This window comes from Crotalus tigris, unplaced genomic scaffold (assembly GCF_016545835.1).
Source record: "Crotalus tigris isolate CLP2741 ecotype Arizona unplaced genomic scaffold, ASM1654583v1 scf7180000018306.2785112, whole genome shotgun sequence".
Taxonomy (NCBI): Eukaryota; Metazoa; Chordata; class Lepidosauria; order Squamata; family Viperidae; genus Crotalus; species Crotalus tigris.
In genome coordinates, this window is record NW_024096934.1 from 1,592,288 (window position 1) to 1,606,888 (window position 14,601).

Consider the following 14,601-nt stretch of genomic DNA (forward strand, 5'->3'; position numbering starts at 1 on the left):
TAGGCTGCACCCACCCTGGCCACACTCACCCAGCCCCCCCCCGAGGGCAACTGCAATGCTGATGCGTCCCTCAATGAAATTGAGGTTGACACCCCTGCTCTAGAGGATATGTAATGGTGGTGATGCATCTGTCTTTGTTCTTCTAGATCTCTCATCAGCTTTTGATAGCACTGAGTATGGTACCTTTCTGGACTAAGTCCATGGGTTAGAAGAGAGGAGACTCTTTTTTGGTAGTTCTCCTTCCTTCTTTCAATGCTACTTCCAGTTTATGTTGATGGGGAAGGGGAGAGGTGTAACCCTAAACCTCTCTTATGTGCAATTCCTCAAGGCTCAACTCTCTCCCCATTCATATTTAACATCTAAATGAAATCACTGAATGAAGTTATTTGTCAGCACCATCAAAATATTACTTAGCTATGTATTCTGCCCTTAGCTGTACAATGTGTTCAAGGTTATTATCCAGTGATTGGATGCTGTTGGGGTTTGGATGGGGGAAAATAGATTTCAGCTCAACCCTGGCAAATCCCAAGTGGTTCTAGACTTCTGAACCTTCTAGGCCTGCTTTTATATCTCTTACTGCTATTGGAGTAGCACTCTACCAGAGTTAATACGCCATCTGGAGGTCTTCCGGAACATACAGCTCGTGCTCAAAGACTTTTGCACAGGTCTGTCCCATGTACCAGTTGTGCTCATTTCTGGATTACGATGCTTGTCATTCATACCTTTGTCACCTCCTGATTGAAAACTATTTTGTGCTCTAGTCTAGCTGGAACTTTCCTAGAAGAATACTCAGAACTTAAAATGTTTCAGAATGTAACAGTGCTTAGTTTTGGGTACTCCAAAGTCCCCCTGTGTAACATCACTGCTGCACAAGTGACATTGCCTTCCAGTATATTTCCAGAGGCAATTCAAGGTGTTGGTCATCACCATTAGAAGCAGTGCATGGCACCAGGTCAGATTACTTGCAGAACTGACTATTTCAGCATTTCTGCTAAATCCTTCAGGAATATTATTACACTGCAGATATCACCTATATTGAGGGCATCTGATGGACCCAAATTTTAATTTTAAAATATGAAATGATTAAAAACTTGTGAGACCATATACTTTCATAGGGTTTTGATATTCCACTTTAAATCTTATGATAATTTGAGCAGGAATGCTGAAATCTCAGCAAATCTTAGGTGAATTTTATCCATTAATATAAAATTAATGTAAGGGCCACCTACAATACTGTTACAAACCACCATGATCCACAGACTCTAGGATGGGAATAATTGCTTTAAAAAAGGATGCAGCTGTACCATACAATGTCTCATCTACTTATCCCTTCCTAAAATGCACCTAGGTGTGAAGTTAATATATATCTTATAAAGTAATATAAATTGAGGATTAAACTTATTCACATATACACATACCCAATTAACAAAAAAGATCAGATAAATTATTCCCTTACTACAATTATTTCTTTCTATGCAGCATTGCAAACAGGTCTTATCTGCAAAGCAAAGCTGGAGGCCAAACATAGCTACAATTAAATAATTACTTCAGACACATAAACATAGATTGGTGAAGGGGAATTCTCAATTATCAAAAACACCACTGTCAGATTTCCCAGAAGTGATTCTTGTTAACAGTCTTTGTGAGCAGAAAAAAAGGGCTTTACTGCATAAGCCTTCACCTGTGGTATTTCACTTTCATAGATGATGCTCTGAAAAACCGCTTTCTTCTTCTCTTTTGTTTCACTACCCTTTTTTTTATTTTCGACTTGTTTCAATTGGGGATTTGAGGGCAATTTAGGACAGATGCCTTTTAGAACAAAGTAAGATTCAGAAAACAGACAATGAACTACAGACTGGCTGGATCTAAAGACTGTTGACAGATCAGTGTTGCTATTCAGAAACTCCACAATGAAGATGTGACTTTGACTCAGTGGTGACTGAGCAAAACCTAGGCTAACCTTAGACATTTTTTTTTTCCTTTTAAAATCAGACAGAACAATGAACAAGATTAAGGGAACTGAAATTCTCCTAAGTCATTTCCCACGAGACTTACTCAGCATTTCCAGGCAGAAGGAAAAAAAATAACAAAAAGGGATCTGAAAAACTGAACAGTTCAGCAAACTCAGTACTCCAAAGGGAAACCACAATTTAAAGACAACAAACTTGGCTTGTTTTAACAGAATAACAGAATTGGAAGGGACCTTGGAGGTCTTCTAGTCCAACCCCTCCTCAAGCAGCTAACTATTCCATTTCAGACAAATAGTTGTCCAAACTCGACTTAAAAACCTCCCATTTTGGAGCACCCCCAAATTCTGGAGGCAAGCTGTTCCACTGACTAATTTCTCCTTAGTTCTAGGCTGCTTCTCTCCTTGATTAGTTTCCATCCATTTTAGAAGCAGAGAAATTCAGCGCTGCTTCCAATGAGATTGATCGGGAAATTTAAGAGACAAACTATTATTTCTTGTCTTGCAAGCCTAAAATATACCAGTCAAACTTTGGCATAAAAAGGACAAAGGTATTACAAAGAGCCAAATCTGGAAAATCCAGTTGTGTGTGAAAATGATACCTGTCAAACAGAATTGAATATGACAATACTGTATTCAACAGTACTGAATATGGACAGGCCCATTCACATTCCTCTGACATCATCAATGTAATCCTTGTACCTCCCAAAGCACACAAAAAAAAACCCCTTCTTTGCATGAGCAACAACATCAGGTATGGAAGTGTGCTTCCCACAACTTCTGAAGCTTCCAAGTACCTGTTCATCCCTCAATGTTCTTCTACCAAGACACTCAAAAACAAGCACCTGGTTCTTTTACCAAACAAGGCACTTGCAACCAGTAATTTTGCTCCATTGGTAAAAATTACTGATATCCATTCTCCCTCCCACCAAAGAGAACCTTACCTTCGACCACATCTGTGTGAGGATTGGTTGTCTTGTCAGAAGCAGGTTCCGCTGCTTCAGTGGCCAAGGAAGTGGTTATTCGGGAAAAATCGCTGGCACCCTCACTGCGGCTTGTTTCAGGCACACTTTCTCTGGAACTGAAGCGGACGCAAGAACTCGAGCGGGAGCTAAGATCCGGGCTAGTGTCAGACAGGCCTGGGATATCATCAATTTTAGTGGGGGTAACCATAAACCGGACAGAAGCCATCTTGGCAACAACGATGGCAAAGAGAACCAAAACAAAAACAAAAAACTCCAACCCTTTTCCTTGATCAGTTTAACCTAAAGTCACCTCAAGTCGTAAGAGGAAGATCTTTCAGAAAAGTAGAGATGCCAACGATGTTATTCAATATTCTCTCATAAGGAAGATTCATGTCTACCCTGGATTCACAAACTGTTTCACACAGTGTGCTTATGGGGTGTATTTTTAGAAGTACAGCCTAAGATTGAGTGAAGGCAATATTCCATGATTTTGTAGGTTAATGTTTCACAAATGATTACGCTGAAGATTTCCATGCATCAGGCAAATAGGCCAGTTTTCTCTTCTTAAGGATAACCTAAAGGTCAAAAAAGAAAAACGCTTGCAAATTTATCTGTCAAAGGGACACAATGCAAAAATTCCAGCTTTACTATACGTCTGTGAAAACAGCCACACAGAACCTGCTCAATGTTTCGGTTAAGCAAATGCCTTTTATCTCTGCAAAATGCAACAGGAAAAAAATATATATCTAAAGGCAAAGATCTGCAAGCTATGCCAAAATGCTAGAAAGTCTATAGTGAATGTAAGGTTATATAATCCACTTGTTTTCCTTGGTGAATGCTAGGAAAAAATATATTTTTCTTTGCAATATCCCTTATGATTCTGGTGCAGAAAAAGACAAGAGAGAGAGAGACAGAAGTGGGTTTTTTTTTCAAACCGAAGAGGAAAAATGTCAGATTCCAGTGCAAGAACTTAAAGAAGAGAAGGCAAAGTTATCTCTTAAGGTGCAATATCAAGAACTCTTCAAACTTCCAGTTGTTTTTGAAGATCTTGGTAGAAGGAGAGAACCTTTAGATGGGTCTAGTGCAAGGAAATTGTCAGTCCTCCTCAAATTGTAGGATTCTGGAAAAAAAACAGTGAATATATATATATATATATATCAAAAAGTCTATTACATAAAATGTACCGAGATACTGAATCCTCTGTAAAATCTCACTAACCCAAGGTAGTCCTTGACTTACAACAGTTCATTTAGTGGCCGTTCAAAGTTACAACAGCACTGAAAAAATTGACTTATGACCATTTTTGCACACTTAGAATTGTTGCAACATCCCTATGATCACATGATCAAATTCAGACAGTTGGCAACTAAGTGATATTTATGTTGGTTGCAGTGTCCAAGTACCATTCGATCACTGTTTTGTGATCTTCTGACAAGCAAAGTCAATAGGGAAACCAGATTCACTTAACAACCATGTTACTAACTTAACAACTGCAGTGATTCACTTAACAACCATGGCAAGAATGGTGAGTAAAACCACTTAACTGTCTCATTGAACAACAGAAAATTTGGGTTCAACTGTGGTTGTAAGTCAAGGACTGCCTGTATTATTAGTTGCTTGCTTGCCCAGCACCTCTTAAGGAAAATATTTGTAACTCAGGGTTGAAATGAAGGGTCCTTGGTATGGTAAGAAAGATCGTAAAATGGGGCAAAAATCACTTAACAAATGTTTCACTTAGCAACAAATTGTAGCCATTAAGTCAAGGACTATCTATACTTGGTGGTGTGTTATCCTAAGAGGGACAAAGGACCATTTCAAAACTATTACTGCAGGAGAGTTCACCAAAAAGCTAGGAACACACATTTCCAGGTCTCCAACCCACAGAATGACAGCAACACCCTTACGAGCCCACAGATTCTTGCTGCAAAAGATGGGGGGGGAGGCAAAGCAAGTGGTTGTGAGAAAGCCCACCCCAAATGCACCCAGACCTCTGCAGACAAGATAATGAAGCAAAGCAGACCAACTCACACACCCCAACTGAACCCTAAAGCTGAGGACCCACAGACCAATACAAAGGGGGGCAGGGGCTGCAGCGTTCAAGCCCCCGTCCAAAGCAGGGGGTCTGGCTCCTCCATACCTCAAAGCCACTCAAACCCACAAACACACATCCTCCGCGTGAGCCGCGGAGGGAAAGAGCGTGCAAGAAACTCCCGGGGATACAGGTGGGAAGGCGAAAGAGCGCGTGCGCCATCCTCGCGCTCTTTCTCTTCTCCCCGCCCCCGCCCCCCCCGTCCTCCCGCTCGAGCTCCACGCGTCCTTTGATTTGTAGCCCCCGGGAAAGCGGCCGTTGCTTGTTTACCTGCGGCGCGCGGCGAACCGGCTCCCCCACCCACCAACGTTCTAAAAAAAAAAAAAGGGGGTCTCGCCCGCGCACGCGTCTTCAAGAGCTTTCGCCGTCTTGTTTGTTGGACCGTCTTAGCTAGACTGACCGGCCGGCCGGCGCGCGCAGCACACAGCGCAGCTCCCCGCACGCACGCTGGTACTGCCGCTATCTCAGATGCTGGGAAAGGAGGGGGAGGAGGGAAAGCGGACTCTGCTTAAGTGTCCTCATCCTCTCCTCTTTCCAATGCTATTCCCCCACCTGACGCTTTTTTTTTTTGCCACGCAAGCGCAGAAAGAAAGAGCGGTTACTGTTGCTGGGCTTTTTTTTTTTTTTTCCTTCAGAGAAGCGCGCGAAAGCGAGGGAGGTGGGAGGGCGGATTTGGAACCCTTTGGAGAGCGGAGGGGGGGCGCGAAAGAGAAGGGGATACTGCAAACGCGCGTGGGTTGCTGGGGGATGTAGTTTCATTAGAATGAGGGGGGGCTTTCTTCCAAAAATGTGTCGCTGAAAGAAATTATAGTGAGAGGAGGGACTAGTGAGACTTCGGGAAAAATTGGACGAGCAACTCATGACTGAGAGCAACCTCTTTTGGTCGGCTTAGCCCCCTTCCTCTAAATAACCACACTCAGGATTCACAACTTTATTGTATGACTTCTAAGGCATCCTTAAGCAAAGTCTGGGGCAATCTTGGCTTTTCTGCGATGCTAAGCTTGGTCAGACCTGGTTCCTCCTTGGATGGAGATTATTGCAAAATCTCAGGGCTGGAAACTTATATTAGAAATGGAGTGGGGTGTGTGTGTGGAGAAATCCCCAGAATGGAGCCATGGCAAATGACATCTGCATTATTACCTACATGTCACTAGGACAGTGGTTCTCAACCTTTTTAATGCCGCGACCCCCCAACCGGTCGTAAGTCGAGGACTACTCAATTGGTCGTAAGTTGAGGACTACTCAACTGGTGCAGCACCGTTTGCAGAATGGAACTTTTGGTGGGCTCAGCAGGCAGAGACAGCCTGGACAATTCCTATTGGCTTCTGAAAGCCAATAGAATTAGACTCTATTCAAGAGTCTATTCTATTGGCTTTCAAAAGCCAATAGAATAAAAGGGAGTAGCACAGCTAAGGAAAAGGGGAAAAAAATGGCGGACTGTGTTTGGCGACCCCCGTGAAATGGTGGTTCAACCCCAAATGGGGTCCCGACCCACAGGTTGAGAACCACTGCACTAGGAGCAGAGCTGAAGGAGATTAGTTTTTATGGCAGTGTTTCTCAACCTTGGCATCTTGGTTGAGCTCTTCCAGCTGGGGAATTCTGGGAGTTGAGATTTCCCCCCCCCCCATCTTAAAGTTGCTAAAACATTGCTCCATGGCTTGAAAGATTACTGGCACATTACAGTGTGCAAAGAAATGCAGTGATATTGCACAGTAATGTGTGCAATCATTACATGCAGTAATATTGTAGAATAATGCAGAGTAGGCATTGCAGCAATGCAATATTAGGAAGCATTTAGCTTGAAGTGGTTAATATGTTAATATGTACAGCCCTTTAAAAGAAAGAAAAGGCCATGGTAGCTTTGAGGGCATGTGTCCCATAGCGGCTGATGCATCTGGGAAGCCTGCAAGCAATATTAGGAGACCAATAGCTCTTTTCCATACTTGCTTCTGAGTCACTGATTATTTAGGGCACATGAGATATTCCAAAAATATACCTTCCAAAATTAGTGGTCATGGAGGGTCTGATGTTAGTCTAATTCCTTTCTAAAGCCGTCAAAATTGTTGACATCACAATGGAAGACTGTTGTGGCATTTTCATTCTGTGCAAGGAAGCCCTTCCTTTTCACCCATCCCAAATAATCCTACCATTAACTTCTGTCTTGCCTTCTTTCCCCTTCTCTGGAAACCTGGGAGAGGAAAATCATATTTAACTTCATTAAATTAAATAAAATGAATAAATCAGAATTGAATTTGCTTTCCAACACTGTAAGAGGAAATCTACTGGTCAGTCTGTCTCCCCTCAGCTTTTTCTAGTTCTTGACCAAAATTATTGGATCCTCTTGGTGGTAAGACTGTTAGACTGACACACACAAAAAGGAAAGCAATTCTGAATACATTTGGAAAGATTTCAATGTAGGGTGTCTGAATCATCTCCGCATAAGCCAGCCTGAGTCATAGTCCAGTTTATATTATAAATGGACAGGTTAAGTTTAATAAATGGTTTTCTCCATGAAGCTTAAAGGAGTTTGCTATTCTGTTTTTCCCCGTATATTGGGGATCAAACTGTGGGCTCACGGGCCGGATGCGTCATGCCAAAACCGTACCTACCCCATTGCCAGCAATGGGAAAAAAGTCACAATATGTTGCGACACATCACATGATGTTGCGAGTTTTGACACCCCTGCCCTATATTATACTGAGAGATACTAGTTTGAGCCCAAGGACCTGAAACAGTCTTCTTAAGACTAGTCCTGCATGATGACCAGTTGCACCACATTGTTCCTCCTGCAAGAACTAAGCATCTGAAGGGTGTTGGGGGAAAGATAAAGTGATACGCCTTTTTTTCATATCTGTGGAAAAACTCCTGCTTGAGGTTTCACACTCCAAAGTTATCCAACCATACTTTGGTTCTGCATAATATCCAATTCTGGCATGCCACCCCAAATATACTTGCATGGTTTCTCCCTGCTTTGGAGACACAAATTGTTTCCCATTTTTTACACACATCTGGTCAGCAAAAAAAGCTGCATCAGACTGAGTAGCACAGAAGTGCTAGGTGCTGATTCAGCCTTGCTTAATTCACGTGAGCCTCTGCTCTGCTCAAAATCTAATGGGCAGCAGCCCTTCTATTTATTGTCTGTCTTCACCCCCACTCTTAACTGCGGTTTCAGCAGCAGGATATGAACATGAGACATTTTAAATAGCGGTCTTTGGCTTAGATCAGCCTTTTCCAACCCCTGTTTGAGGCAGGAAGTGGAAACTTAAGCAATACAAGGACAAAACAGAATTCGTAACAAGCAAGCCCCTTCAGTATTCTGCATCCATGTGATGTCAGGCAGCTGGCAGCAGAAAATGACCACCTGCTGTATGGTTGTCTTGTATGGTTGATCACCCTTTCTCCAAGAGCATTAAAAATTTCAAGAATTATGCTGCAATAAATATGTCCGAGATACAGGGTGAGGAGAATGGCAATCTCATGATAAAAAACAGGTGAGGCAAAGTTTTTTGGGTTATCAACTATGGCACAAGTCTCACCTGTAACCAGCAGAAATGAAACCTTAAGCAGCTACCCTTACATGGCTGCCCTAATTTGTTGGGGAGACCCTAAGCAGCCAGCAAAATTCAAATTGCTAAAAAAAACCCCTATATTACATGGTTACTATTGGCATAGGTTGAGAATTGGGACAATTTAGGCACTGTTCTGCTTACTTGCAAGAATATCTTCAAGCATTCCAATTCCAGGAAAGGGCAATACACTTTGTGTCCGATTCTCATTTACCCATCCAAACCTATTCTATTTGGCAACTCTTCCTTGTTGGCAACTTTTCAGAATTGAAGAACACTATTAAATTTCTCTTTAGTTTTCTATTTGGTCATTGAATCTAGTTTCTCATCCCCTGGATCACCTTTGTACCTTTTGTGAAATTTGCTTCGATTCCTTTGAATCTTAAAATGTAGTACCCAGAATTGAACTCAGTGTGTGGGGGTGTCCAACCAATGCAGAATGAAGATAATTATTACTTATGATTTGGAAAGTATACTTCCCTTGAAAGAGCCTAAAATATTTGCCTTCTTTGCATCACCATACTGCCGAGTCATGTAGTGTACTTTAACTCAGATGTTTAATTCAGATTGCTGCAGTGACAATGTTTAGAATGCAGTATTTCAGGCTAATTCTGCCAACTGCCAGCAGTTCAATCCTGACCAGCTCAAGGTCGACTCAGCCTTCCATCCTTCCGAGATCAATAAAATGAAGACCCAGATAGTTGTTAGAAAGGACTGTAAAGCGCTGTGAAGCCTAAGTATAAGTCTAAATGCCATTCCTGTTGTTTATGATGAACTGCTATTCTAAAACCTTTTTCCTAAATGTTACTACCAAGCCCCATCCTATATCTATGCATTTGTTGTGTTTCTCAGATGGTTGACTTTGCATTTGTCTGTTCAATTTCATTATTTTCAAGCCATTTTTTAAAATTTTATAAACACACTTTGGATTTTTTGGAGAGCATTTTTTATCCTATCCAATTTTGTAATATCAGTATATTCAATAAGCTTTTTTCCACTTCCATACCTAAAACAAAAAATATTGGGAAAAAAAATAAGAGCTAAGGAAGGAGGACAGAACCTTATGGTACCCCACTCAATATTTCCCTACAGTTTGATGAGAAGCTGTCAATGAGTGTGATTTTCAAGTCAGCATCAATCCACTTGTTGTGCCACATAGCCAAAAGTTAGCTGGCTAGTTTAAGAACCAAAAGAATCATCCACTCAAAATACAAGTCACTTTTTTCCAGTGTTACTGATATTGATAGCCCTATCATGCTAAAAAAAAAAAAAGAAGCTATCCTTCTCTGGAAAATACGACACACACCCATCGTGCTAAAGAAGCAGAATAATGGAAAATCTCACTTTATTTCCAGAATTACATAGCCAGAAAAACGTCAATAAAATATAATTTTGTCTTGCTTGCTTGCAGGATGTCATTCATTCCTCTTCCACGGAACGCAAAGGGAATTGAGTCAAGTTTGGAAAACATCAGCAAAGAACGCAACAGTGTGGACGGCAGATCAACAGGTATTCTTCGCCTTCACAGGCTTCTTCAAAGCTGCTCTCAAAGCTTATCTCACCGCCTTTGTAACTCGGGAGGAGAATGGAGGCACATTTAAACAACAGGCCGAGGCTGCTGGGTCATCAGGACACCAAAGCGTTTCTTGATGGTGATCCTGTGTCGAGAATATTTGTCATCAGGAGAGAAGCGGGCAGGATGGGCTGACCACGTGGGCTGGCCGGACGGATCCACCTTCTACAAAGCCGGGGAGGCAAGACAAAACCGTGTGTCAATTTCACAAAAAATGATGTATTAACTTGAAATCAACACATTTCATCTGGAAACCATGTAGGCCTCCAACCTCTCAGACGAAATAGCTGTATGAGCATAACTTAATTGAAAGCTCACTGGAACGTATCCAGAACACGTGCAAAGTATTAGAAGACCATGAAAAAACAATGCTGAGATGCTCAGTAATCTGCATGAGGATTGCGCTGCAATGCTTCTCTTTAATTTAGAGATGTTCAACCACCAATCAACTGACCTCCAAAGCAAATTGGAAAGTGTTAAAAGTCTCCCTGCAGTTCTCTCTGGAGTCTTTATTTTCACTCACAAACACGGATCCAACTCTGGGAAAAGGTCAGCATGTGTCCATTGGTGTTTGATTGATACCACTAGCATCCATCAAATGTGCTTTCTGATCAAAAACAGGTCTAACGTTAGACAACCAATGACCTCAGGGGGTCATCATTTCAGAAATATTTCCTTATCAGATTCCTCAATGTCTTCAACAATGACAGAGCTTCTAATGCCGTGCTTTCACTGGAAAAGTTAGGATTCATTCAGAGATGTATCTGCCTTGAAAATAGCACATGTTGAATTGAGGGGTCTTTGGTGCTCTCTGTGCTGGGTTATTTTTTTGCAGATGCTTCATTACCCAAACTGGGTGACATTATCAGTGCTAGATGTTCAGTGCCAGCACCGATAATGTTACCTAGTTGGATAACGAAACAACTGCAAGAAAACAGCCAAGCTCAGAGGGAGCATTAAGGACCCCTCAATTCAACCCTAAGCTACAAATATTCTATATTAGTACTATGTTGAACTGTATAGCACAGGGGTCCCCACCTCCCGATCCACAATCCTGTATCGGTCCGCAGCCTGTTGGGAACCGGGACATACACGCAGCAGGTGAACGAAGCTTCATCTGCACATGGGCAGGATCTAGGTTGTGCACCCAAAACCATCCCTCCCATCACCCCTCCATGGAGCCAGAAAAGATGGGAACCACTGATATACGCATACCACAATCAAACATCAGCACAGGACATATTTTATGATATTTTGTATTGTGTCATAAGGATATTGTTTATGTCATAAAAAGCTTTATAACATTTGCAAAATTTCAATTCCACAGAAGTCATGAGTCCTGAGTTAAGGATGCATTATATAAATTAGCCTATTTGAAGTAGTTTGTTTCAAAAATTGTTGTTCTATGGTTTCCTAACGTTTTGCCCAATTAAAGGATATGGGAAAGAGTTTTAGTAGTATTGAGAATCTAATGTGGTGATTAAAATACATTGTATGCTGCCAAGAGTCATTTTTAGTGAGATGAGAGGCTGTATGTATGTATATATGTATGTATATGTGCAGTTTATGCATCACATTAAATCCAAAATCCAGCAGCTGGATTCATGCTTTTTTTGGTTTTGGCTTAGCATGGTATGAAACTGGCTACACATTTTCGAAAAATCTTACTTCAAACACTTTTGGAACAATACTGAGCTCAGCTTGTCAGAGACTGAAATCAAAATGTAGTAATGAATAATATAATAAGTGGATATAATTACCATATTACCATTATAACATGTAAATAATCCCAAAGCTAGGCAGTGACATTACATTAAGAGGTATTCTCATCATCCTATAATTATACGAGGTCCGCCCCAAAATGCGAATGGCTTCCATACGACTGGTATTTCAAATGACCTGGCTCTTTGCCCAGACCTTTGAAGAAGACAATTGATGTTCCTTTCTTCTCCTCTCTTTGTCTCTGGGTTTACTTTCTTTGCCATCATTCTTCTTTTGGCTTGTACTGTTCTGTTATTTTCTACTTCTCTTTGTTTAAAATATTTTATATATAATGTACCCTAAAATGTGAAATCACAGCTGCAAGTCTTGGCCTTCATATGTATCAAGTTCTTTCCCAAAACCTAGGACGTTGTAATATATGTGTGGATCCAAGTAGTGCGGCCTTTCGCAAATGACAGATAGAAATTTGGTCAATGTGTACAGTTTCTAAGGGCCATCCAAGATTTTTTTGGTCTGGCACCAAATGTGCCGATAACTATTGGGGCCAACACGGCCAGCTTATGCTATAATCTTTCAATTTTGATTTTCAAATCTTGTTACTTTGTGATCCTCCCCAACTCTTTGTCTTCTCTTCTACTATCCCCTGGTACTGTCACATCAATTATCCACATTTTCTTCTTTTCAACTACAGTTAAACATGGTGTGTGGTCAAGACTATATCAGTTTGTGTTCGGCTTTATTAATACATTATAAATTATTATTGGGGCATTTTTTGCAAGCCTTAATATCACAAAACAAACATGAATGTTACGGCTCTAACCACTGAGTTGCATATTTGTGCTTTCAATCTCTTTTTATCAGTTTTGCTTTAGGAGTGTGAAAAATTCTATAGGATACAGTAAATGAATATTCCATTCCCAAATCTAGATAACGATCCCATTTTAACTTTTTTTCACACTGGTTTCTATATTTCTCAGTTTTTCCCCTCCAGACTAAAGACCTGGAAGAGCCCAAAAAATAACTATCCTAGTTTTAAATTGAACAAAAAATATTCCCATATTAAATTCTGCAAATCCAGCTGCATATGGAGATCGTTCTCTCCACCTCCCTTTACTTCCCAAAAGATGATTAAGAGAAATACTATGGAAAGAAGATTGTTTGCAGCCGCACCAGATGCATGAAGATTAGCTACAGAGTGTCAAAACACAAAACAGGCCAACCATTCAGACAAATTGCTAAATGGCCATGGGAATTATATTTCCATGGCCCTTTATATTGGTCACCGTATTATATAATCATATTGGTCACCATATTATATAATTATGTTGGTAACCATATTATAGAAAAGAGGTAGATATTCTGGAAAGAGGGTAGAAAAGAGCAAAAAAAGATGATTAGAGGCCTCGAGACTAAAACATTTGAAGAACAGTTGCAGGAATTGGATTGATCCAGTTTAATGAAAAGCAGGACTCGAGGTGACATGGACATGACAGCAGTGTTCCAATATTTTAGGGGGTCAACCTATTCTCCAAAGCACCAGAAGGCAGGACAAGGAGCAACGTATGGAAAGAAATCAAGGAGAGAACTAGAACTAAAGAGAAATTTCCTGATAGAACAATTAATCAGTGGAACAACCTGCCTCCAGAAGTTGTGCATGCTCCATCTCGAGTCTTTCAAAAACAGACTGGACAATCATTTTTCTGAAATGGTCTAGACTCTAGAGTATACTCTAGGGCAGGGGTAGGCAACCTTGGCTCTTTTATGACTCATGGACTTCAACTCCCAGAATTCCTGAGCCAGCCATGCTGGCTCAGGAATTCTGGGAGCTGAAGTCCATGAGTCATAAAAGCGCCAAGGTTGCCTACCCCTGCTCTAGGGTCTCCTGCTTGAGCAGAGGGTTGGACTACAAGACCTCCAAGTCTCCCTTCCAACTCTGCTATTCTGTTCTTTTCTGTTCCAATCAAGTCTTACCTTGAGAGTGTAGATTCTCTCCCCTTGTTCATTGATGTAGTACTGCAGAAACATTGTGACCACGCTGCAACCGCAACGCCGTTGACTTTACAGGTTATTTATTATGAAACCGCACTTCTTCGGCTACTCCGCGCGCACACACGTGCATACCACCACTTCCGGGATACCGCTCCACTTTAATCTTCCCAAGAAGAACCGCCCAAGAAACAGAGCATTCTGGGTCTTGTCGTTTTATTAGTCTGAAGCTCCACGAATCACATTACTGTCTGGCTCGCAGTGCTCTCCTGGAAGTTGTAGTCTCTTCCCTCAATGAATTCTGGGAACGGTAGTCGTTCTTCTCCGCGCAAGCCTTGTTTTGTAGAAAGCATTGTCACTGAGGATGTGCGTTTTTTTGGACGTTTTCGTTCAGGTTTTCGTTTGACTTGCTAAGAAAACAGAGTTGCCGCATTAAAAAAAAAAAAAAGCAAGTTGCGTAACAAGCAACACTTGGCACTGCAAAACTATCGATGGGCATAATTTCCCTGAGATTTGTAGATCACCGATGCTGTTGCCTAGCATAATGGATGAAGAACGACGGAGGGACGATAATGACCTCAAAAGAAAAACAAAATGGACCCACGTGGTGTCCTGATTTGCACCTGTGCTAACACATAGAATAATTTTACCCTTGTTTGTTTAATAAAGTGCAGTGGTTTGAGTTCATGCGCATACTAAGCCCGCACCAAATTATCTTGTCTTGTGTTTGGACA

At 41.3% G+C, this 14,601-nt stretch overlaps 2 protein-coding genes across 9 annotated transcripts in view; both read right to left on the reverse strand.

The window, feature by feature from the left end:
- SLC12A6 (solute carrier family 12 member 6) overlaps nucleotides 1–5,566 on the reverse strand; it is a 52,628-nt gene extending 47,062 nt beyond the window's left edge. For 4 of the 8 annotated variants that reach the window (XM_039350050.1, XM_039350049.1, XM_039350048.1 and 1 more), the window contains exons 1-2: nucleotides 5,291–5,566; nucleotides 2,911–4,051 (exon numbers count right to left, since the gene is read on the reverse strand). In XM_039350050.1, coding sequence (XP_039205984.1) covers nucleotides 2,911–3,157 — 247 coding nt within the window. In that variant the 5' untranslated portion in view covers nucleotides 3,158–4,051; nucleotides 5,291–5,566. Of the gene's footprint in view, nucleotides 1–2,910; nucleotides 4,052–5,068; nucleotides 5,085–5,290 lie in introns of those variants that run through there. The other 4 variants (XM_039350046.1, XM_039350044.1, XM_039350045.1 and 1 more) reach the window with 4 other exon arrangements.
- A 4,335-nt stretch (nucleotides 5,567–9,901) lies between these two features.
- NOP10 (NOP10 ribonucleoprotein) lies at nucleotides 9,902–14,038 on the reverse strand. The gene is made up of 2 exons (XM_039350055.1): nucleotides 13,853–14,038; nucleotides 9,902–10,324 (listed from the first exon to the last, which is right to left on the reverse strand). The coding sequence occupies exons 1-2, from the start codon at nucleotides 13,904–13,906 to the stop codon at nucleotides 10,184–10,186; spliced, it is 195 nt and encodes a 64-aa protein (XP_039205989.1). The 5' UTR covers nucleotides 13,907–14,038; the 3' UTR covers nucleotides 9,902–10,183.
- Nucleotides 14,039–14,601: the final 563 nt, after the last annotated feature.